This window comes from Lactuca serriola, chromosome 5 (assembly GCF_051521515.1).
Source record: "Lactuca serriola cultivar US96UC23 chromosome 5, Lser_US96UC23_V15, whole genome shotgun sequence".
Classification (NCBI taxonomy): domain Eukaryota; kingdom Viridiplantae; phylum Streptophyta; class Magnoliopsida; order Asterales; family Asteraceae; genus Lactuca; species Lactuca serriola.
Window position 1 is genome coordinate 302,962,775 of NC_136412.1, and position 27,037 is coordinate 302,989,811.

General features: G+C 36.8%; 2 protein-coding genes across 2 annotated transcripts; one reads left to right on the forward strand and one right to left on the reverse strand.

The window, feature by feature from the left end:
• Positions 1-592: 592 nt before the first annotated feature.
• LOC145054790 (Leucine-rich repeat (LRR) family protein) lies at positions 593-4,291 on the forward strand. The gene is made up of 8 exons (XM_079003046.1): positions 593-1,399; positions 1,632-2,083; positions 2,167-2,302; positions 2,408-2,479; positions 2,589-2,657; positions 2,996-3,067; positions 3,244-3,315; positions 4,158-4,291. The coding sequence occupies exons 1-8, from the start codon at positions 774-776 to the stop codon at positions 4,198-4,200; spliced, it is 1,542 nt and encodes a 513-aa protein (XP_078859172.1). The 5' UTR covers positions 593-773; the 3' UTR covers positions 4,201-4,291.
• Positions 4,292-4,356: 65 nt separating this feature from the next.
• LOC145054791 (uncharacterized) lies at positions 4,357-5,392 on the reverse strand. Its single transcript, XM_079003048.1, has one exon. The coding sequence runs from the start codon at positions 5,220-5,222 to the stop codon at positions 4,533-4,535; it is 690 nt and encodes a 229-aa protein (XP_078859174.1). The 5' UTR covers positions 5,223-5,392; the 3' UTR covers positions 4,357-4,532.
• Positions 5,393-27,037: the final 21,645 nt, after the last annotated feature.

The window sequence follows — 27,037 nt, forward strand, 5'->3', positions numbered from 1 at the left end:
TTGTTATTTTTGCACCATACCACTTCAATGCTTTAATGTCATTTTTAGCATCAAAAGGCAATGTAGTTTGACTTTTCTGGTTTTTCATCTCCTGATTATATAAAAAGATTTTAGTATATTCAAACCAATCTTGACCATTCAAACAACAACACTTGAGGATATAATAGGATTTTTCAAACTACAATGGTCGAATAAGAAAAAACCCGGGGAAGTAGTGATTAGAATAGACGTTTCTACATGTAAATCTGGTCTGATTTGTAAATAACTTATCATCCATGCATAAATAAATATTTAGTAACAGTAGTAAAAGGGTATGAAATACTTGTTTACCTCTGCAACTTCAACCCCACAAGGCAGGATTCTTCATTAGTTATCCCCTAATTTTAAATAAAAAAAAGATGTTACCCTTTTAAATCATTATCCCCTAATTTTTACGAGTGGAAGAATTATTAGAAATATACCAAACATTTGCAGTCAACTCTATACCAAATTTTTATCACATTTGTTGGAAACGAAATTTGCCGCTTTTGCTCAAAGAAACAAATAATATAAATATTTAAATAACAAAGTTGCCGCTGTTTGTCGTCATCGTTGCAATTAACCGCGTCGATTCCTTCCCCAATCACCTTCACCAACTTCACATATTCCTTGCTTCCATTACTGAGTCAACTAACGACCCTTTCAACTCCACTACATTTCTCATTCTTCCCACTCCATCACAATCAAAAACCTATGATGACCCTGCAACTCTTCAATCTTCATCAAATTCAACCATGCTCCTCTACCTTTTCCCTCTTCTCCTCACCCTCTCTCTCATCCCCTTTTCCCTCTCCCAACCACCCAGGGCTCTACTCATCGACTGCGGCGCCACCGTCGCTTCTGTGATCGACAATCGACAATGGGTTCCAGACACCGCTTATATTTCCACCGGCACCTCCAAACACCTCACGCAAACGAACCTCTCGCATACTCTCTCCACCCTTCGATCGTTTCCCCTCCTCGATAACAACTCACGCCGCAGAAAATTTTGCTACGTCGTGCCGGTTTACCGCACCGCCAAGTATCTTGTTCGGACGACGTATTACTATGGCGGAGTGAACAATCAAGCTTCGCCTCCGGTGTTTGATCAGATTGTGGATGGAACCTTCTGGAGTGTGGTGAATACGACTGAAGATTACGCCAATCGATCAGCGTCGTATTACGAAGGTGTATTCCGTGCCGGCGGGAAGTCAATGAGCCTCTGCCTCGCTTCCAATACGTATACTGAGTCTGATCCCTTTATATCCGCTTTGGAGTTCGTATTATTGGCTGATTCCTTGTATAACTCGACGGATTTTGGGAATTTTAGTCTTAGATTGGTTGCGAGGCATAGCTTTGGATACAATGGACCCATAATAAGGTATGGCCACCAATTCTCATCAATCAATTCCAGTAATTAAACTAGATGTTCTAGTCTTGGTTGTCTTCATTCTGAATGGAAAAGTGAGATTGATAACTTATCAAATAAGAATAGAAACGACTCCGATAGTTCCAATTACTTGCTTTTGATTGTGATGCCATGAAATTAACATAATAATGTGAAGATTTTTGTAGCATATATACTAAATCTAACAGATTGATTGTAACTTCAGATACCCGGATGATCAATTTGATCGTTATTGGGAGCCATATGGTGAAAACAATCCAACATCTTCAAGAGGAGAAAACGTATCCATTGCTGGTTTCTGGAACCTCCCTCCACGGAAAGTGTTCGAGACACAGTTCACAGTCGGCCAACCACAACCCTTGGAGCTTCAATGGCCTCTTTCACCTCTCCAGCTCTCGACCTACTACATCGCTCTCTACTTTGCAGATGACACCGGGACTTCTAGGGTTTTCAACATCACCATTAACGGTATTACATATTATAGTGATCTAAAGGTTCCTCAAACAGGCGTCGCTTTGTTTGCTAACCAATGGCGACTTTCTGGTCCTACAAAGATCATACTAACTCCTGCTCCTGGTTCTACTCTCGCCCCTTTGATTAACGGTGGAGAAATCTTTGAAGTGCTACGATTTGGTGGAAGAACTCAAACGCGAGATGGTCTGGTTCTTTGCCCTAATCTCATTATCTTCTTGGCATACTGCTGAAAGAATAAAAATTAATTTTAATTTCTTGTTTTGTAGTGATTGGATTGAAGAGTTTGAAGGACGGATTTCAAAATCCTCCATTTGATTGGAATGGCGATCCCTGTTTACCCCGGGAAAACGCATGGACTGGAATTTCATGCTCTAATGGATCTAATGTTCGTGTGATTGGAATGTAAGTACATCACAATCATTATAGATTCTATTCATAATAAGTCAATAACAACATGTAATCTGTAAAATCGTGTAGTTTGACTCCTTTCTTTCTCTTTCTTTGCAGAAACCTTACAAGCATGAACCTTTCCGGATCTCTTTCTCCCAACATTGTAAACTTGACTGCGTTAAATGACTTGTAAGCCCTTCATGTATTTATAAAAATCCTCCCCTATTTCTAAATTAAAGGACCAATATCCTAAACGTACGAGTTTAATTTTATAATTTTATAATTTTGGTTATGGCAGATGGCTTGGAAACAATAGCCTATCGGGATCTATTCCTGATTTTAGTACCTTGAAGATGTTAAAAACCATGTAAGTTTTTGCAAGACACTCTTCGATATTTTTAGGTTTAGGTTTTTTAATGTCAACCAGACAAGAAGTATGCAAGAGTTAAAATCAATCAATGTCTTAGAGTATTATTGGTGTTATTTTAGATCAGTCACAAGTTACATTTGAACGTAAAATCATGATGAAAAGTACAAGTACATTATTAGATGGGTTTAGCGTGAATATATGAGAAAATTGATTGATATTGAGAAGGGTTGAAGTTAAAAAAAAAATGGAGCCCATTATAATCATTCATCGAATATATCCATATGGTACATATGAATGGGTTTTTATTTTTTTACCCTTTTTTCTCTTTGAAACAGACATTTGGAGGACAATCATCTCAATGGACCGATCCCCTCGTCTTTGGAAAATATTGACAGGCTGCGTGAACTGTAAGTTTATCTCTTATAGTACTACAATCCGTATGAAGTTAATGTTACATCAATTTGCTTTTCTTGTGGGTCATATTACAATCGTCTTCTTTTGTGCTTTTTATTTTTTAACAACTGATTTATTTAATGTTAATTGTTTCTAATATATTTTTGTTTCTAATATATGTTTATTTTAGGTTCTTGGAAAATAATAATTTCAGTGGTCAAGTTCCACGCGGACTCACAACGAAACCCGGATTGAATTTCAGGTATAGTTTTCGGATACCGGGTTAAAATTTAACATGTTAGTTCGGTTGCATGGAATGATATTTTAAAGGAATAAAATGAAAAAGAACAGAATATAAACAAGATAACGAAAAGTATTATTAGATTCTAAGATCATGTTTAGTTTGTAATGACGACTTACAAGTTGTCATATTATAATATAGTTGTTTGATTCAATTTTATACGAGTATACCCTATTTACTAAAAGGGTTAGTATAGTATAATAAATAGACAATGATTTATTTACTTTTTCTATATATATCAAAACACTATTACTCATAAATGAATAACTAACTATTTGTTAAAAGTTATCTATATATTTTGGTACATAATTTTTCAGTGATATTTTTTTGTTAACATTTGTCAAACTTTATATTAATAAAAATAAATAAATAAAATGTAAAGTTTATCAACTTTTTATTTATAAAATATAAGAATAAAAAAGATATTTTCTAGTTATTAAAAAAAAAATATAAAGTTATAATCTAATTAAACAGCTTGAAACTTTTAAAAGATTGTTGTTATTGAAAATTACGTAAATAAAAACTAGGCTGCATTTGAATTTATAAAAACATCTTAGCTAGGGAATCAAAATTAACAAACTAAAAAAAAATCAGATATTATATATTCCATTCCTTTAGAAAAAACAAACTTCTTTTTCATTTCAGTGAAATAGATTTATTTATTTTCTTCACGATTCCATCAACCCAGCATAACTCCAAAACTCAAAACTAACGTGAATCGATTCTCTAAATAATAAATCTATGGAATCTTTTTGTTTATAGTTCATCTTCAACCTCATCATATTATCTGTTTTTTTTTTCAGGTTTTTACCTGGTAATCAACTTTTGGTCCCACCAATTGCTTGAAAAAAAATGTACTTGGAAGAAATGTACAAGATTCTTTTTTCTTTACCCAAGCAATAGCTGTGTTAATAAGTTATGAAGCTTGTTAATCGATTTTTTTGGATTATTTAATACACATTGTGGATTGATTAATGTAAGTAAACACTGATTGATTGGATCTTGAAAAAAAAAAGAAATGCATTCAAAAAGACATTAATTATAGTTCTGCATTTACATTAATACGAAGATTATGCACTAGAAAAATAAGAATCATCAAAACCAAATTACACCCAAATTAATCAATCAAAATCCAAACACATAAACGAAAGGCAGTAAATTAATACCTAAAATTATCCCTACCTGTCCAGTACTCCGCTTCCACTTTTTCTCAGCGCAAAAAGAGGCGGCAGAGAGTTGCTCCGCCCTCCTCCTTGACTGCAAATCGGAACGTTAATCATCGGTCTGATTTTAATCCCCGCCGATCTGGTTCTCTCTAGCCCCTTTTTAACCTTCTTCACCTGATGTTTCTCTTTCTTCGAATCATCATCAATGGAGGAAGCCGATGAAGACGAAGAAGAAGAGGAAGAGGGCGAGAGAGAAGACGGGCGTTGTTTCTTCAACCGTAACAACTCCTTCCATAAAACCGTACATTTCGGTGGTCTCGGAGACGGATCTTCATCGATAAACCAACTCATTCTGTTATTGTTACTACTATCTTCTTTCACCTCTTCCGGTTTCCCTTCCGTTTTCAGGTTGATTTTCGCTAGCGTCTCGCAAAATTGCTTCTGTCGGAAAGGTAGTAGTCTCCCTTCGAAGAACAGCTGGTCCGCCGTCAGCATTGTCGTCGGAGTGTTTGTATCACCGGAGAGAAACTCAAACTCGCCGACGTTCCTTGTTTTCTCCTTTTCTCTCTCTTTCTCTTTATCTTTCTCTTTGTCGTGTGGTGTAATGCAGATGAAGTTAGCATCGTCGAGGAAGTCGGCGGAGAAGGAAATCCGGGGACTGGAGGTTACCGGAGGTGGTTCGGAGGAGAGGGTGGTGGTCATGGTTTTTTGGGGGAGGTGTTAAATGGTGTTTGAGTTTGGAGTGGTGTGTGTATATAAAGGAAAAAGGGGCGGTGAGCTGTTACTTTGAATTGGAATTGGACGGACGTCAGAATATTAAAACGTTGGTGTCCGGTGAAGCTGAAACAGGTGAGCCACGATGCTATGAGACGAGCACATGCAAACCTAACACCAAAAGGGTGACTGACCTATGTTAAAAATATAGTAGTTATTAAAAAGTTAAAAAAAAAATAAATAAATAAATAAATAAATAGAAGAAGTTAAAATGATAATGTTTTGATTATTATTAAGATAGTTAATTTGATAACTGACTTAGATATATACTTATATTTTTCCTGTATATTTGTAACCAAAAGTTACGGATTTAATATGACATGGGTATTAAATTAGTTACTAAAAAGTAAAAAGTTAAATGATGATGACTTTAACCATTGAAAATTGAAACACGTTGTAATAAAAGCTTGGATGATTTGTTGTCCTATATAGAGTAGAGTAGAGTGGGAAACAAATGAAGCGAATAAATTCAGGCCAGCCCCTTTTCCAGATTTCAAGCAATAGATGCCAAAGCACTAACTATATTATTGATATATACAAATTAATTGGATGGATAGATTTTTCTTCCATTAAAGTACACAACCTAAATTTCAATAACCTATTATGAATGCTAAAGTTTTAGATATTAGAAAATAAATATATCCAACCGATAAAGTTTATTTAGTTTCTTATACATAAATAACAATACTATAAAATACAGAAAAACAATAAAAAAAACAATAATTTTGATCATTTTAACACTTAATAATTTCAAAACTTTCAGTAATTAAATATTTATATTTTTGTCATAATTATTTAATTATTGATGGTTGAAAGCTAGAGGGGTGGCATGATACCGCCCCTCAGCATGCTTATACTTATATGGACTGTGAAATATCGTTGGAAAATCGTCCTTAGACCATGGCATGACACCAAGCTCGGCAACTCTTTTTAAATGATAGAGAAAGTCAAAATTCAATTTGAGGTGCGACAAAGTTGAGCTAATATGTTAAATAGTGATGTGAAAATGTAACATATATGACACCATTCGATCTAGTCTAATAGGTTTTCTCGTAGATCATTTATTTTCAATAAGACATAAAATATATATAAAAATTAAATTATTAAAAAAAACTAATCAATAAAACAATAAATTAAAATACATTTGTAATGTAGTCCTAAAATATGTACTCTTTTACGATTTTGTATCATACAACGGAAGCATTAGGCATACCAACTCTTGCCATTGTTTTTCTTATAAAAACCATGGCAATTAACTAACTTTAATATATGATAAGCTAAATTATTACCACGGTAATATTTATATAATAATAAGCAAAATTATTGCCATGATAATGTCACACAGTTATATATAGTTTAACAAAATCCGAGGTTGATCTTCTCAAAAATGATATTATAAAGCCACTGTATATTGAGATTAATTTTCTAATGACAATGGTGACTAATCTTTTAATCACTTAAAATCAAACTTATCTTCGCATATTATTCTTTATTCATAATCACTATGTATAACAAAAATATTAAAACGGTTTACAAAATACTCAATATATAACTCTAAATTAATAATTCTAACAGCCCAATCTATTAAGGTACGTTCGGTAAAAAGTCTTTAAGAGTTTTTAACTAAACGTTTTTAGGAAAAACTTCGAATTATAAAACAAAGAATTGTTCATTAGTAGGAACTTAAAAAAATTTATTTAAACAAAAGAAATTAATTCAAAATCTATTTCGGATAGCTCTTAACGTTTATGTTTTAAGTGATTTTATTTATTCCAAAAGCTTACAAAAAACTTTTAATTAACACTTATTTATTCCAAACAATTAGAACTGGTTTTGCCAAATGTATTGTGAGTATCAAAAATAATTGACCGACAAAAATAGAGTAGATCCATAATTATGGACTCAATTTTAATTAAAGGATAATTAGTCAAGGGTTGAGAGGTTTGACCTAATCCTGCTGTGGCGCTGGTATTATTATGAGTGATCATAATAACATGGAAAGACTCTCTCATTGCATGTGGACTGGAGGCCTCACATGACTGCCATGTGCCACAGCTCCACTCCCAACCAAATCAAAGATTAATTTTACTTCATTACCCTTCTATCCTTTTGTCTTCATGCAGGTTTTTTTGTAATTACTTGGATATTTGGAGTTCTTAACAAGTTTTTATTAATGTTTTAGACAGCTGCATATTAACAAACACTTATGTATACACTAATTTCGACACTACACTCCCCTTAATTCTTCTGTAACTTCCATTAATTTTTTTCCATGAAATTATATCATTTTCTTATATATCCAAGATCTTAACTAGTGTACTTACAAATTATAATTAACCACCATAGTAAAATACTTTTATTTCAATGAACCATTGGTTTTCTTAATCAATCACATATACAGTATTAACTAAATGTTATAAACCTGTTTTGGATGAGAACAAGTCGAGAAAATGTTTACATAATCTCTCTCTCTCTCTCTCTCTCTCTCTCTCTCTCTCTCTCTCTCTCTCTCTCTCTCTCTCTCTCTCTCTCTCTCTCTCTCTCTCGTTAGAAAAGAGGGGTAAAAACACTTGGAAATTCTGAAAATCACGTATAACACTTTTAGATTAAAATATTTTGGTGGTACTCTCATTCTTTAAAAGGATAAGATTCAGAAAATGAGACAAACAGAAGAAAGAATATTAAAGATGCTATGAAAAAAAAGAGTATCAAAACTCATTTCGAAATGATCATATAAAAAGAAAAATTTTCTGTCTTAAAACTGTCACATGACAGTTTTATGTTCTAAAACTATCCAAAAACGGTCATAAACCAACTTAAATCTGGGTCTAGAACATGGATCACAAAACCGGGTGCATTTACCGAAAATCCGGATTTCAGCTTGACCCCAACCAGGGCTGCCGCCCCTTGGTCCCGCTCCTAGGGGCGCTGCCCCCGGACCCCCGTTCGTTCAGGGGCTTCACCTTTAAATAGCAGTGTACTTTCAACCAAGACAAATTTAAACAAATGTACACTCCACACCATCCTAACTTGTTCAGTATTTATTAAGGTGACATTGATCAACAAATTAATCCTATTACACTTAAATAATATTAGTGATATAAAATCACCAACATCTATGTGTGTGTGTGTGTTGCATTGCAGAAATTTAGCACAGTAGCATTATATTTTTGTGTGTTTCTGTGTATAACCGAACACCTCTTTATTATAGAGAAGGAGGAAGTTAGATTAATTATTTTTGGAGAGAAAACACACAACTATTTCTAATAGTCACCATGGTTCATTTTTATGGGAAATTAACTACCAAACTATATTTCTTATATATGGATTTGATTTCAGGCTAGGGTGCTGACTTACACTCCATAAGGGTGCCCCCTTGTCCCCTCCTACTGACAAGCTAGCAGGACTACCATCAGGGGCTCTACCCTTTGTACTCCGCCAAGATGATTCCCTCTCTAGCCCTACCAGGTGCACTGCCCCCGGACCCCATGTTCCTAAGTTCACTTTAGTTTATCCGTATGTGCACTTTGCACCTCCACTCTTGGGTTATAGCTTAATTTGAACTTAGTTTGTCTCGAATTAGTGTTGACGATATAAAAATGATTGATAACCTTAAAATTACCACTAATCTCCCATCTCTATCTTCAATGGATATACTATTACCCTTGTGGAATTTGTAAATAAAAGATTGCACCAAACCTAGAAAAATTCAAAAAAATAACATAAAAATAAAATTTAGAACATTTGCATCAAACTCAAAAAAATCTAACAAATCCATAACTAAAAAATAGCATATATGCATAAAACCTAGAAAAAAAATCATAAATAAACATAGACCTAAGTCAAATCCAAAAATAAAATATGTTAAACAAACATAAAACATCTAGCAAATATGCATCAAACCGAAAAAACTAAGAGATGCCTTGAGACGATTTCAAGCTTTTACTATAACACCCGATTTTCAAAATGAATCAATTAAGGACTTAAAAGGATCAAAGATAAGGTTTTTGGGAAAAAACTTTGTGCCATGACGTGGTGTATAGAGGACCATGACGTGGCATGCCGATTATAAGGAACACATATCTGATGGTCGCCACGACGTGGAAGTTATTGCAGCCAAGCCTTAATTTTTTGGGTTTTCTTCTTATTTATAGGTTTTAACTCATGGATTAAGGCATCATCCTCAGCCTCTAACCCCCCAACACGAAACCTTAGCCTCCATACATGTTTGAGAGCTTGTTTTCTTAATTTAGAGCTTATTCTTTAGATTTTGGTGAAGCTTAAGGAAAAAGGAAGTTCATTTTTGTGCGAGGAAGCAATGAGTTGGCTTGGATCCATCGTCCTCTTTTGATTTTTGAGTAATTTGAGGTATATAGTTCTTACCTTGATCCTTATTCTTGTTTCAAGTTTGAGTTCATTTTAGAGGATTTTGGTCCATTTCTTGGATACTTTGGGAGCTTGAGGAACTCCAAAGCTTGTTGATGGCTCTCTTTTGGTCATTAGGTTTCCGAGAAATGAGAAAGGAGTCATGTTTGGATTTACCTTGTGTCGATGCACAAGTTTTGGTCTCATTAAGGACTTAATAGGATTAAGGTTGTAGATCTTGCCTTGTGGTGAATTCCTAATGGATAAAGTTGGAAACTTTATCCATTAAGTCATTGAAAAGGACTAGATTTGAAATTATGGGTTTAGATCTGTAAGGATTAAGAACTTAATGAAGATTATGACATTCTTCCAGAAACCATGACATGACCAAGGGCTTGCCACAATATGGTGGTGCTCAACATCTCGATTGTTTTGTCCTTTATTGGCCATATCGTGGCTAAGATCTTGCCACGATGTGGTGGTTGTTAACCTATTGACCATTGACTTTTTGACCAGTTTGACCTTGAGTTTAACTTGTAGGTTGGGGTTTTTGATCAAGGTGTGACCTTTGTTGGGTGATAGTCGGTTCACGGGTGTAACATCCCAAAAATTTCAGCAAATTTAAACATTTCAAAACAACCCATGTATTAACAAAGTGTTTACAAAAACATTGATTCCCACACATGATCAAAAATCAGAGTCTCCCAAGATACGATATGTTGTAAAACCAAGGATGTGTACGGTCACACCTTCGCCTTACCACAAGTCATCTGAAGAACCTGAAACCATAAACAAAACTGTGAGCACAAAGCTTAGTGAGATCCTCCAAAGTACCAACACACAAACAAATCATATATACAAATAACAGCATACTATGGGCCCAATCAACCATCGAGTTGGAATACCCCAGGCCCCTTAACCATCTGGTTGGAATGCCAACATACTATGAGTCCAATCAACCATCAGGTTGGAATACCCCAAGCCCTTCAACCATTGGGTTGGAATGCCAACATACTATGGGTCCAATCAACCATCGGGTTGGAATACACTAGGCCCTCAACCATCGGGTTGGAATACACTAGGCCCTCAACCATCGGGTTGGAATGCCCTGGCATGTTTGCTTACGCACAAAGCAGTGAAGCCTCAGCCACCAACCAACCATGTGCACATATAACAGATAATCACATAACAGACTACAGCTAGTCAAGCAGATCTACGTATCACCAAACATATCATCATCTTATATAGCAGGACGCCGATCTAACAGATCCTAACAGTATAGCAACATCCTATCTATCAGGATACCGATCTAACAGATCATAACAACATAAAAGCATGCATAACATGATATCAATCCAATTGGCCGACATTGGCCGACATTGGTGCCTTCGACTCGCTAAATATAAGTGACTGTATCCATAAAGTCGATGGCTTTAAGCCTTTGCATGGCTTAGTGAAATCACCAAAGATGAACTTCAAAGGTCAAAATCACTCCAAAAGTGTCTTAAATTTTCTTAATACCTTAAGACCTCAATCTAAACTTCCAGATCTGATTTCAAGGGACTTCTCAAGTCATTAAGTTTCCAACGCTATGACTTAGCATAACTCAATGGGACCTAAATCAAAACCCTAAGTCCCAAACTTCATCAAATGACTACTAAATCATGCATGGAAGGTCTCTACCCATCAAGATCCAAACTTTATGACTCCATAACCTCAATAAGGACCAAATATGAAGCTCAAAGGTTCTAGAGTAACTTTTACTCATAAGAACCACCTCAAGGGACCAAAACCATAACAAAATACCACTTAGCTAGATCTACATGAAAGAGTTGTCAAGGTTGAGACTTTATACCTCCAGAAGATAGATCTAGGTGCACAAAGCGTGGATCCAAAAGCTCCAAGTCAAGAAATGTTCCTTCTTCCTCTTCAAGCACCAAAAATACTCATAAATCACTTTAAAGCTCAAGAATCACCCAAATGGAGGCTAGGGTTTCCCTCTTAGGGTTAGAGAGGATGGAGGCTGAAGGAAATGAGAGTTGGAGGTGAGTTAAGGTCTTTAAATAGGGTCCAAGACCCTAAATTAGGGTTTTAATCTGACGAGGCCTTAGATCAGGAGTATAGTTAGAGTATGTTACCTTATGTGCATGTTTATATGGTTGTATGTGTATAGCGAGCAAGGCCCACAGACAGGTGGGGCCTAAGAGAGACATAAATGTATACCGAGCAGGGCTCGATGACTGGCGGGGGCTGATGCCGGAGCGAGTCTGGTGTCGGGCAAGTCTCGATGCAGTGGGCGGGGGCCCAGTGCATGATTATGTGTATGGTATGCGGTAGATTGGGGAACTCACTAAGCTTTGTGCTTACGGTTTTCAGTTTTGGTTTCAGGTACTTCCGGTAGCGGAGGGAAGAGCTCGGGATGACTGCATAGCACACACCAAGAAGATTAGCCTTTCGGATGTTTTACTCTGATAAAATAAGCATGTTTTGAATTAATACTCTGTTTTAAGAAAACAACCTATGTTTATGAATGAAATGATTTGGTAATTATGGTTTGATTAACGATTTAAAAATGAAATTTTTGGACCATATTTTTGGGATGTTTCAAGTTGGTATCAGAGCCTTGGTTTGAGGGATTCGGACATGCTCTCGGGTGTGTCTGAACTAAAACTAAGGAATTGGTATTGAAATTTAAAAAAAAAAAAACAATTTTTATAAAAAGTATTTTGAGAAAAGAAAAGAGTTTAGAAACAGCAAAAAGAATTTTGAAAAAGAGAAAAGGGTGTGGTGTATGCAATCAATCGAGCTCAAGTAAGTTATTCCAAATTACCCATACAAGTTGTAACGACCGAAAAGTTCCAACCAATTTAAACTTTTCAAAAACGACCCGATTTCATTAAATTATTACAAAAAGGTTTTCAATACAATTTATTTAGAGTATTCCCATAATCACATCACAACATAAACATGAGGAGCGGTACGATCACGCCTTCGCCTTGCCACGGTCACCTGAAGAACCTGAAAAACATAAAACCCCAACTGTAAGCCCGAAAGCTTAGTGAGATATCCCCAAAATACCAACCACATATACCATACACGCATAACATGCCATATCATATCCGATCACGGAACAACCATGCACTTCGGGTTTACTGTGTGACTGGTCCGCCGCACCGGCCAACAGTCCACTTGGTCCACCCTCCGAGTCTAGCCATATACATCGAGTCTACAGTGTGATTGGTCCGCCCGCACCGGGCCTTCAATTCACCTGGTCCACTCTCTGAGTCTACAATATGACTGGTCCGCCCGCACCGGGCCTTCAGTCGGCCTGGTCCACTCTCCGAGCCTCGACACGTCTGGTCCGCCCTCTTGGGGCCTACAGCCTATCCGGACCGCTTGCTGGGCCTTCGGGACAACCGGTCCGCCCTGGGTATCTTGGCCTACAACACAAAGCAAGACCCGCCTCAACCCAACTCCATTCCAAACAACCATGTGCACATAAACATACAATCATATAAGAATTCACAGTCAACAAGCCGATCAAACATACCACATAACATATCATCATCCTAACCAGGATACCGACCTAACCGGTCACTAGCATAGCATCACCCTACATATCAGGGAACCGACCTTAACCAGGTCTCTAACATATACCATCCTAGCTACCAGGTTGCAAACATATCAAAGCAATAACAACAAATACCCGGATCTCAATCTGATAAAGGGCCGACCTTGGTGACTTAGACCATGTCGATATAGTGAGGATAACTCACCTCGCACTGCCGAAACTCTGAACTGAAGAGCAGGTTCTCGAATCACCAACTCACCGTAAATCCCGAACTATCCATCAACAAAATAAACATTAGGCCAAGCATACATCCACTTATCGGGCCAAGGCCAAAGTCCAAATCTTATACAAAGTCCAATATTGGCCCAATTTACCAAATTGGGCCCACCTCACCAAATGGGCCTAGATCCAAGGTCCATAACAATAATTGGGCCCAAAACACTCTATCCATAATTTCCAGACTTGGACCATAAACCAACTACCCACAAACGGCCCAAACTCTAAGGCCCAATATTAAGGTCCACTCAGGGGGAGTACGCTGGGCGTACCCTCCTTGGTACGCGGGGCGTACACACTAAAACGCAGCTGAGGATCGGGGCCCTGACCCGCTACGCGAGGCGTACAACCATGTTACGCGGGCGTAACGTCGCTACCCATGAAGTCCTTATAACCTCTTAATGGCTTAAGCTCTTAAGCCCAAACTTCGGATCCCTAGGCTAAATACGCCTAAGATTCATAAAGTCTCAAACTTTATTACTTGGGACGTCCAAAAGCTCTTAATCTAAGGTCTAAATCCATTAAGACCTATATATCTCACACATGGAACAACTACAGCCCTTGGGACCTCATTTTTCTCACTCAAGACTTCTCCAAAGGTCTGAAAGGACAGATAATCTCGGCCAATACAAAACATGAATCAAGATGAGAACTTTGGGACAAGAAAGATGCTAAAACTTCACAATACTTAGATCCATGCAAAATAAATGGCAAGCAAGAAGCTTTATACCTCAAATAAGCTCCAAAGGATGATATCTCTTCAGATCTACAAGCTCCAATCGTTCCTTTCCTTCTTTAACAACTTCTCCTTTCTTCTTCTAGCTTTTCTTTTGCCAAAATGAGCTTTCCAAGGCCAAACACACCTAATAATGGAGGGAATACGGGTTTCTATGGTTTCTGAGGTTAGGGGTGAGCTTAAGGAGGCTAGGGTATGAACCAACATGTTCCTTATATAGTGGCTGACCCTAATTTTAGGGTTTTAGAACTCTGAGAGTACGCTGGGCGTACCTCTAGTACGCTGGGCGTACTCAGCCTTGCACCCGCGTCCATATACGCCGGGCGTAATCCCAGCTTACGCTAGGCGTACTCAGCGAGTTCCCAAACTTCATACTTGACCCTTATTATTCCACTTTTCCCACAAGAAGATCAAAATACCACTTCTCTTAAATCCCGGGGACTCACAATTAGGTACTCTGAGGAACGGGGCGTTACATACAAGTTTATGTTATGATACGATTATGTGATCAACATGCTAGATTAGGGCTAATGATCTAGGAAGGATGCCTTATATGTCTGTTATATGTGTTATTGAGTTGCATGCTAGTGTTGAGTAGACAGTGGTAGGATAGCCTGTTTAGGTTAGGCCTGATAGTATGAGCGTAGAATCGCATGCTAGTACAGATTCGTGATATGTGAATAGAATTGCTTGGTTATGTGCGGGTTAGATTTTCCTTTGTCTGAATGTTGCTTCCTTTGTGCTTTATGGGACTCTGAGCAATGGGAGTTAGCTATTAGGTGCATACGTTAAGTCATATGTGATCAGGGTTGAATAATCTTAGAGTGTTGGGTTTGACCCTATTGCGTAGCTCTCGTTTGAGTCTTAACCGTTGTTGGGATGAGCCCTTTACTCAAAGGATTATCTGAGCCTCATTACATGTGATGATATTCATGTAGTAGCTAATTGGAATTATGAGGAGACATTCAGCAGCTGATTGGTTTGGGATCGTAGATTACCCTAGGGTAAGCCTAGGATGAGTTTAGTGTTGGGAGCAGAGGTAGTAGTAAAAGGGACTTGGTGGAGTCAAGGCAATTCTTGAGGAAAGTACGGATAGATGTGGAAGGTAGTATGGGCCCGTACTACTAAAAACAGAGGATCTGTACTCTATTCAAGAAGGGCTGAGATAAAACCAGGGAACTTGTAGTGCACGTGTGATCCCTCAGTAGTGATGAGTATTATGATGGTTGTTATGGTATGTTTCCAGCATGGTGACGTTGTGTGAGAGACCAGTGGGCAGTTCAGCTGTCGGCGAGGGATCAAGCTCAGGTTCAACAGCCGAGAAGCTCGGGGAGCAGATGAGAGAGTTTATATCAGCTGAGATTACGCACAATATTCTAGACCAGACTCCTGTGATCTTTGGTACGGTCAATGAGGGCATTTTGGAGATTTTGGATGAGAAGTTGGACGCGTTGGACGTGCTATTGGGGATGATGCCGTGTTGGACGCGATGACATGGAGTGACTTCTCAGCCAGATTCAAGATCGAGTTTGCACCAATGATTGAGGTGAAACGGTTAGCACGAGAGTTCCAGGAACTCCGACACACTACAGAGACAGTGGCGGAGATTACCACCAAGTTCAGAGAAAGAGCTCTTCTGGTTCCGCAGTATGTGGCGAACGAGGATATGAAGAAGGCTCGGTACCACGAGATGCTGAGGAGTGATATCAGACAGTTTGTGAGTCGGTCCAGCTGTAAGACACTGGAAGACATGATCGCTCGAGCCAGAGAGAGAAAGATCGACTTGGAGTCAAAGAGGATGAGGAAGTCGGATGAGATTTAGGTATCTACGGGTTCGGGCAAGAGGCCCAAGACATCAGATTCTAAATCGAGAGGTCATCAGGATCGTAGCCGCTGTGGCAAGTACAGCAGGATGCACGAGGGTGCGTGTAGGAGCGGTAGTGGTTTTGATTCGGGTTGTTTCAAGTACGGTCGGATCGATCATTTTAGTAGAGATTGTACTGCTACCACCACCCAGGGATCAGACCTGATATGCTTCCATTGCAGTCAGAGGGGCCACAAGAAGGCCCAATGTCAGAGTTTGCTTTCAGCAAGACAGGTGATAACACATGCCCCTGCGACCTTGAGGATCACCGACGGCCGTTAAGGCCGGGGAGAGGCACCTACGATGAGGACCAGGGCGTTCCAGTTGATTTCAGAGGAGACGCAAGCAACCCCTGATGTGGCAGGTGCGTATCTTTCACTTTTTCTATCTGCTTTTTTTTATGATTTTATTGTTATGGTACTGCATCGATATTGGTAAGATTATTTCAGAATTTTGTGGCATGCTTGTGATTGAGTTATATGCCATATGCATACCATAGATTTTAGAGTAGTAGTTAGACGTCATTCCTCTTTAGAGCAGGTTACTTAGGATGCGGTAATTGTATCATGCATATTTGGGACACGGGAGTGTTTTGCTAGTTTTCAGGGGAGGTATTGATTTTGTATTGGTCAATTAGATCACTATCAGTGGTAAGCGTGAGTTGACAACCGGATGGTCAAAGGATGGTGAGAAGAATTGGGATTTCTTTTCAAGCTGCAAGCTATAAGGAACTAGTTGAATCGAAGTGGGGGAGAACCACCCAGTAGTCAGGAGCTGAAGTAAGTGCGCAACTAGGATGTGTTCACATCCTTGTTGAGAAGGAAAGCAACCTAGGTGGTTGTTTAGATAGAGCAACGTGGAAGTCGGGAGTTTGGGAAACTTCCCAACATTGAGTTCATGTATTCACAGTAGTTGATGATTGGTTTGGGAAACCAGATTGGGGTTTCTCCCGGTAACACACGAGTTAGTCAGAATGCTAGACTGTGGAGCGCTCGTTGTTGGATGTTTTCAGGCTGGTAGCCAGCAGTTAGATAGTTTGGGGAAAGTGTTGTAAGACTACGGGATAGCCATAGCATTCATCAGCAGTTTAGTTAGAGGGGTGTGGACGGGGCCCGTATCTCCTAGTGAGCAGAGTGTGGACGGGGGCCCGTATCTCCTAGTTAGCCGGATAAGAATCAGGAAAAAGATAATTGTATAGCCCTAGAAGGGTGAGACCTAAGAGAGAGGCCGCTTCGAGATATAGTTGGGTGAGACCCGTGGGCGAGGCCCGTGTACTTATAGCAATGCAGGTGGGACCTGGTAGAAACCTTTAGGTCAAGGTAGGGGATCGAGGATCCCAGGATTTCTAGAGACAGAGTGACTAGGTAGATAGAGCGGTTTCGGGTAGCCGAAGTTTTCTTCGGGAGTCGCTGGGAGCGACTGAGAGATCGAGCTTGAGTCCAGTAACCCAGATAGTGATAGAGTAGTTGGGACCAGGGTGGTCTTGAATCATCCGGAAATCGGATCAGAGGCAGTAGGGTCTGTAGTCATGCAGTAATGAGAGGAATCTCGCGCGGAGCAACCAGTTGACCGAGAAGTGTTACGCCACTCACAGCAGGGTTAAATAATCTCAGAGGGAAGGATTTGATTATGTTGCGCAACTCTTGTTTGAGTCCTAACCGTTGCAGGAATGAATATTTTACTCGAAGGATTATCTAATCCATTCGTTGGGTGGGGTGTTCGGCACCAGTACATGATGAGAGGAAGCATTCAGTAGGTAACAACGAAGGGACCAACACTGGAAGTGGCTGGAGATTTAGTTACAACAAAGGGGTTTGTTCTGCACAAAAATAGGAAATGTTTGTTGCTTATGGAAAGTTGCCTTGGGAAGGCGAGTGACAACGCAGGGTAAGGGGGTGAACCCCTTGGATGTCAAGTGTAAGTGCTCGGGAAGTACCGGAAGGAATACCGGTTGAGTAAGAGTGTTGTACTCGAGGGTTGTAATGATTAGATTGTTCTCAAGATGGTACCTTCAAGGATTGTTAGATTGGATTGTTCACAAGTACCACCTGCGAAAACCTTGACTATTTTGGTCAATCCCCTAATTTTTTTTATTAGATTTTTAAAATTGGTAAATATGATTATCCCATATTGTGTTTTTTTTTTCTTATAACAAAGAGATTGGCCAATCTACTATTAAGAATATTAAAAGTCTATAGAAATATATAATAAAGAGATTGGTCAACCCTGGGAGGGACACATGTCCAACTCCTAATACCGTTAGGCCAAAGGGATAAATTTTATATTTTAGCATTGTTAATATCTTATTTGCTAGACTTGATGATAAATGACCAAACATGTAAGGAAATGAAGTGACGGGTACCAGTGATGCCATGAAAAATAAACTTGGACCAAAGTTATGATTTTTTTTACTATACCACTTGGATCATTTTGTAATTTCATCTATAAAGATTTAAAAAAAAATCCCAATCTAATAGTTTATTAGCACTATGCGGATATTAAAATGGTGTAATAGGGATCATCATTCATTTGGGGACAAGAGGAAACTTACAAACTATGCGGCATCTTAGGGTCACTCTAAAAAAGAGGAAGGTCTTGACGACAATATATATGTCAAGGATTGATTTAGAATAGAAACAAGGTATTCAACACAGTTCTTATTTTCCCTACCATGTTGGTGGATAACATTGTTTCTTTGGTGTATGTTTAGTGTAAGGGTTTTAATGGGGTTAGTAGTTGGTCAAGTTGGTGTTGCCCCCCACCCCCTTGTCCTCTTCAATTAGATTTATGTTTTGAACTATAGTGTTGACCATAAAAAATAACGAACCAATGAAACTCTCCTTATTGACTTGATTTTTTTCTGTGACTATCAGTAATGTATCAACTACTTTTATGCTTTTCCAAGTCAAAACCTAGGGTCTTGAATCATAAAGCTCGATGGTATGTATACTAAGTTGGGCATGTACATAATATGTGTAAATAGATCGGGTTTTTCTTTATTTTTTTTCCTAGTTAAGAACAATAAAATATTACGAAACCAGTATTTTATGTAATCGTTAATTTTCCAGTTTTTATAGATAGCATTGAATAAGTTATAAGTAAACTGATGATGTCATAAATGTATGAAAAATACAGAAAAAGATGCAACCTATGTTTAGTATTTTATGTTTTGAATTAATTAGATATACTCTATGTATATATTCAAAAATATACACTGTTTCAAGCACAAAAGGTATCGTTTAATCACTCAAAGGTTACATACTTTTAATAAGTAAAAACTATATAAAGGCTCAGTACTTTTTTTTTAACTGCGGTATTTTATTAAGAAAATAAGACTAACAAGAAACTAAGCAAAAAAAAACAAAATATCAAATAATAGTTTGTTTTGAGTTTTCCAGGAGACTATTCAATTAATTTTTTCTTACATCTAACATTACACCAAAGAAAAAACCTAACGAACAAATTTGTCAAAAAGGTATGCCTCCATAGACTTTGAGAAAGCGAATAACCAAGAACTTCTTAAATTCCATAAGTACCACCAAGAATAATAAAACATGTCCTCCAAAATATATAAATGTTCAAGTAATACAAATATAAATATTAAGTAGGAAAAATGACTTGAAATGGTAAGATATATTTTGTTTTTATATATTTAGTTACTGAATTTTCTTTTGTATGTATTTGCTCGTAAAACCTTTTTTTATCCATATCATATCCTTATGACGGTTGGTGTAAATTTAGCCAGTTTGTGACGTTCTTTGCAAACAAAATAAAAATTAATATCTAAATTTGTATGAAACAAAAAATATTTCTTCTTTTTTAGTCATTTTTCTTATTAAGTAATAAAATGATAAAATGTTTTGTGTCTTTTCTTCATGTGTTGAACCATTTTGACTTCAGATTTTCAAAAAAAAATATATCAGAATATGTATGGTGTATATGACTATATGTTATGTTTGAAACTTGTAAGTACAATTTATACGGAACGAGTGACAGAAAAGATAGTAGTTTTAAACACCAAGAGAACACAACAGTAGAGTTGATGGGGGCCAGGGGCCACCTCATTTTGTGGAGTATAACACAGGTACGTGGATTACAATTAAAACTATACTACATGTTATTTTATTTCTATCTCATTTTATATTTGGAAAAATAGTTTAGAAGGATAACAAAAATGATTTTTGATAAAAAAAATACAACGAAATTTTAATTTTTTGCATATATTACGACTAAACTTCATAAGATATATTAAAAAATATTATATCATTATTACCTGTAGTAGAACTGTAGTAGAAGGTTATGCGATAATATTGCAAAAAAAAAAAAACACATAATATAAATATATAATATTGCTAAGGAAAACATCTTATAAGAATAATTACTCTGTTATCTGTACAAAAGATATCACTAAAATAAGTTTTTGCAAATATTATCATTAAACTTATAAAATTATATAGGGATATAAATTAAATCATTTTATGCATAGAGTTAAGTTATGTATGAACTTTATATATATATTGTATGAACCTAAATGTTTACCAATCATTTCATAAAATAATTATAATAAATTTTTAATTAAAAATTAATAAGATTGCAACTATTTAGGGATAAAGTTATTAGTTTCAAATTACATTTCCTTCTTTTCTTCATAGAAACTTGTTCCTATGATCTTCATCACTTTATGCAGAAAAATAGTTCTCTTGTTCGTATATGGAGTGGGAAAAAAAAAGTGTTATTGTTCGTTATAATCTTTAAAACCTAAAAGGGGTTTAAATTAATATCATGTATTGTTAATTTATTTATTTTGCTTTACATGGTTTAAATTATTCAATTTGGTATCTGACGAGGGAAATCCAATTGTAGGAAAAAAAAAAAAAAAAAAAAAAAAGTGATCTTATTCATTAAAATCAAGGAAACCTCGAAAACATTTTATTCAATTTAAAATCTAACATTATGTATTTTTTTTATTTGTTTTTTTGTTTGACAAGGTTTTAGTTATTAAAATTTTCATTTGATATTAATTCACCTCATTCCAAAAGTACTTTTTATTGTTAATTGTATTTTCTAGCTTTTTAAACTGTGTTGATTATCGATATCCGACCAAGTTTCTATAGAAATTATGCCACTTTATATTTTTAAAATTATCAAATTCAATTTTTGTAAAAATAATATAATTTAGTTGAACTGTTTTGAAACATCCAAAAATATGGTCTCAAAAATTTCGTTTTATAATAGATAAAAATAGTGTTTTTAATTATCAGTCATTTATCCAATGTATCAAAATCAGAGTACATATGAAACGTGGAATCTCTGTGGTGTGTGCGACGCGGTCAGCCCGAGTTCTTTCCTTTGGAACCGGAAGTACCTGAAACATAAACTGAAAACGTAAGCACAAAACTTAGTAAGTTTCCCCAAGATACCATATATCATCATATCACATAACGGGCCCTGCCCAAAGAGATACGGGCCCCGCCCACCCTCGAGAAACGGGCCCCACCCACACTTGAAATACAGGCCCCGCCCACACTCGTAATACGGGCCCCGCCCAATAAGCATACATATACAAGCACATACAAGTATCACACAGACAACGAGTATATCGACATAATCAACAAGGGTCGGCCCTGGTGCCTTAGACCCGCTAAACCCGATGAGGAAAACTCACCTCAAAAAGCTAATCGAAACGAATGATCGTTGCCTGCTGGTCCTACGGCTCTCTGAGCTAACAATTTCCAGATAAAAGCTAATCAACAAAGGGATCTACCTCATTAACCAAAGATCCCTACTTGGGGTAAAAGACTATTTTACCCCTAACATTACTTGGTCCTTAAATCACAACCCATGGCACAAAAAGATAAACAATCCCATGAAGCCCAACATATGGCCTAATTTCAAATTGGGACCAATCCTTTTTCATGGGCCTTAAGCCTAGGCCCAATAATGTTTCTCTAGCCCATTGGTCTAGTTCCAGATGGTCCACCACGACTCAAGTCACTAATCCATGGAAGTGACCCAAACTGAGGCCCAAACAATGTAAAGCCCAAATTAGTGAGAACGCGGGGCATACTCATCTATACTCTAAGCGTACATGCTGCATGGCTTGTACGATACACGTACGAGCTTATACACGCAGCGTACTATCCTGTTAAACCATAATCCTAAATAGAACATAATCCCTTAAGATCTAAGGCTCCAAACACAGATCTGAGTCCAACGAAGGGTCTTAACCCATAAAGTCGACCACTTGGTGGCTTGCATGCCCCCAAATAAACCCAAACTTGGAATATGACAACCTACTTCCTTAAAAATGACCAATACTCATGCATGGATGCTTCAAGACCTCCAAGATGGCAACTTTCTGACTTAGGGACTCAAGTAACACCAAGGGTGGCAACCTAAGCTTAAGAAACGACCTTGACCAACAAAGCTTCATCCATGGGACCAAAAAGGTCCAAAAACTCAAACACGAGAGATGTAAGCGTTCATAAGTCAAGTTTTGAACTTTATACCTCAAATAAGTGTTAAATAATGATGATGTTTCGAATCTTCAAGCTCAAGCTTCACTAACTCTCCTTCACCAACTTCCTCTTTTTCTTTCCAAGGCTCCAAGCTACCAAAAGTGATTTCCAAAAGGTCAAGAACACCCAAGGATGATAAGGGTTAGATTTTAGGGTTTCTGAGATAAGGAGGCTGGGCATGAGACATAATGACGTTTATATGGTTTGAACCCTAAAAATTAGGGTTTTGAGTCAGCACACGTATGTTACGCGTACCACCATGTACGTTGCGCGCACGTGCATGGCTCCGCGTTTTCCTTGATCTAACTACGCCCCATGTACGCCAGACTTATGCACAGCGTCAGCTAGCTCAAACACGAAGAGACCCAACCTCTAAGCCTAAACAACTTCACGGACTGAAACAAATAACTGCAAGATTAAATAAATTAACAATACCTTGGAATCACGGATGTTACATGTTTGTCAGTTAAATCCAAACTAATTTGACTAGTTTGAACAAAATATTGCAAAATATAGATTATTTAGGCATAAAACTTAGATATATGTGGGTAAATCCATCATGTCCTCTCAAACTCGTTTTTCTTCAATTATGATTTTATGTTGTAAAAATTAAAAAAATTCAAACTGTTTTTTTTCCTAGTTATGAAAATGGCATGAAATTTTTTTTCCTAATAACAATTGAGAAGTTATTTGTTGCTTTTTTCCAAGAAGAATTTAGTGCTGACAATTCTTTAAGAATTACGGTATGAGAATAGGGAATTTATTACTTATTTAGAAGTTTACAATTCAAGCTACACATTTTTAAAGCATACGATGTGTTCATCGTTTTCACGTAGTTGAACCGGCTTTGTGTGTGTGTATGTGTGTGTATATATACACACACACATTCTACAAGAATTCATTCACTTTACTTATTTTTGTTTGTATTCTCAAAGAATATGGAAATTCAATGTAGTATGTATTCAACCGTTTTGTAGATGCTGGAAAATAGAGGATTGAAACCAACGTATATTTTTAATAATGGAAGGCTTGAAAAAAATGACTAACTTTTCAAGAATGGTACAAATATTAAAAATTGAGGCATGGAAAAACCATCAAAAAAACAAAGACAATGGCATACGAAAGTCATCAAAATGCAAAGACGGATTCTTCAAGAATCTTTATTCTTCAAGAATATATTATATATTATAATTTTTTATATATTCTTCAGAAATGATAAAAGATTCCTAAAGAATATAGTATAGAAGTTTTATGACATCCCCATTTTTACGATGAGAAAAGACCGATTTCGTTTATGCTTAATAAATCAGAGTATCCTTTTAAAAATATTTACTTTGCGGAAATTGTCCCAAAAACATGATAATAATATCATCAAGACATTGCCAAGAAATGTATTTTATTTATAAAACTCGGGATGTCATCGTCAATATAAAAAACATAAGCATAAACGAAGGCTTACAACATTTCTTTACACTAATAGTCTACATCTCCTTGAATCTCTCAACAGATACATATATCACCATATATAATTTCCTGTGATACAATAAACTGAGTGGGTCAGGTTGGAAAACCTGGTGAGTACATAGGGTTTTCAACCCACAATAATGTAGTTAATATATTTAATTAATCAAACCATTAAGCCAATTACCCATCCCCGTTTTCTTATTTATTCTTCCCTAGGGTTATATCCTAAGGGTCATCACCTACATCGTATTAACTTATCATCTCCTATATCAAATGGGCACGAAGTCTATTGCTGCCAGTGTTTATCTAATATGCATTAAGTTCATAGCGTTCAATGTTTATAGGCACGAAGTCCATTGCTGCTAGTGTTCTACGGGATTGTCACCAATCGGTACGATAGTCATCACCTATTTATCACCAATCTGACATCACCTATTTTTCATCACCGGTCACTACCCAATTCATGTTATAAGTGTAAAATACTTATATAGTTAAATCATTTAAATATCATCAGATATTATTTTATCTAACACATATCACATTCGGCACAGATAATAAGCACATAAGCATGTAATTATCTAGATACTTCATATCTATGTGTAAGATGAAAGGGACCATGCACTCATTTGTTAAAGTGGTAACTCGAAACTTGGGCAGAGCTTTGCCTCAAGAAATCGACCTTTCCTTTGACGTGACCAGGTATTATTATCACTAAGTTTTGGTTTAACGTTCAACGTGGCTATAGATAGTCTGAACCTATCAATCATTCCAATGAACACAGATAGTCTAAATAAGGATCAACCAGGCAAAACAGTTGTGAGGCAGGATCATTTCGGCCTAATAGTTTTTCTCAAATCCAACAACCAAGACAACATGACCATTCTAGACATCTCTCTCGTAAGTAGATCAGTCAGTATAACGACATGGAATAACTGATATATCTTATTTATAGGTTCATAATGACGACTTATGACAATAAATATAAGTTACACAGAAAAGACTAGAGTGTAGCTTAACTTACAGAGGTTCTTCCTGACATAAGTTAGGAAATTGAACTAGCATAGCTTCTACTCGCTAGCTACTACTTCTTTAGGGATCCCAGGGTTTCGCCAAAGGCTAAACCTAAGGGAAATGGGTAAAAATCGAGAGAATTTCGAGAGAGAGAGAGAGAGAGAGAGAGAGAGAGAGCGGATGAGGAGGATGAGGATGGGGAGTGAGGAAGCAAAAGAGCATTCGAAGTCTATTTATAGCATAATTGTGTGTCGCACCTAGTGTGCACGCCGCGTATACCTGAGACATCGCTCCTCCCATTTTCTACCATATATCACAAATATGGTGGTACACGCCCCACCTTGTAGAAGTTGTGCGCCGTGCAACCCACATATGTGTGGCGCTTCTCGGAAAAATTCAGAAAATCATATCTTCTTCATATGAGCTCTGTTTTCGATGTTTTTTATATCCCAGAAAGCTTTCGACGAGATCTACAAGTTTCATTAACACTTCTTCGGATAATTTTGACTTTATTTTTAACAAACTTAGATTGTTAAAGTCCATTAAAATTTCATAACTTCCTCATATGATATTCGTTCTCGATTGCCTTTATATCGACGGAACCATATGGACAAGATATTCAACCCTCGTTTAGATTGTTTTTCCTAACAATCAACCGATTTCTACTTTGGTTTCGGATCTGTATATTTCTAAACTGAAACTTCTAAAAATCTCAACTTCCTCTTATGAAGTCAGATTTAGACGATATCTATATGCACGAATTCGTTTTTACAATATCTACAACTTTTCTTTAGATTAATAAGTCTAATAAGCAACTCCAACTCACTATTTACGACATACTATTTGAACGCGAAACTTCGAAAGGTCGTAACTTCTTCACTCCAAGTCAGATTTGGGCGTTTTTTATATATACGAAATCCTCGTCACATATACTATAATTTGGTTAAGATTATTTATCCTAAATAATCTATCTTTAAAATTCATTATTATGTCTTATAATAACTTTATTGCCTAATCCAAATTTGCAGGTGTTACAAGTTTGTGTATATTCTTTAAAATATTGTATATTCTTGTATTATGTTATAAAAATGGTTCTTATTTTCATATTATATGTTATTGATTGTATTGTAATATATTTTTCTTAATGAATGATATCTTATTATTTTATATATGAGGTGTATTATTTAAGAATGTTACTTCTCAAAAAGTTGTACTCTTTAAGACCGAAAGACTAAATAAACTATTACATAAAATGTAACACCCAATTCAAGGTACTTTCATTTTTGAACCTTGGTATGTTAACACTTCGCAGATTTGGTCGCTAGGGGGCACTTTTTCCATTTTTGGAAAACTTTTAGTACACGGGGCGTACTCCTCGTACGTTAGGCGTACACATGCAGGGGACAAATCCTAAATTTTAGGGTTTGGACCTTATTTAAACAACATTATGAACCTTAACCATCTCATATCTCAGCCTCCAAATCCCTTTGAGTCACATTTCGAAACCTTAACCCCTTTAGAAGAGATTTAACCCTCTTGTGTGTGTTTTAGTGTGTGTTGGTGAGGTTTGAAGAAGAACTTGGAAGAAGGAGCCTTGATCAAAGGAGAGCTTGTAGATCTAGACTTCTCTCCCAATTTCCAGCTTCATTGAGGTATAAAGCTTGGAACTTGTTTCATGTATGCTTAGATCTAGTCCTTATGAGGTTTTGGTCCCTTTTTGGTTCTATTGTGAGTATCTATAGGTTTTCTTCCACTCTAGAAGTTGGGAGTTGCTTCTCTTGATGTTTCTAAGGTCCCTAGCCTATAAAATGAGCATATTGATGATTGTGGATCAACCATGCAAGTGTTTAGGTTCATTTGGTGAAAGTAGAATGCTAAAAGTAAGGTTTGGGCTCTTTTGAGTCGTGCAAAGGCTCCAAGTTCATGAATTTGTCGATT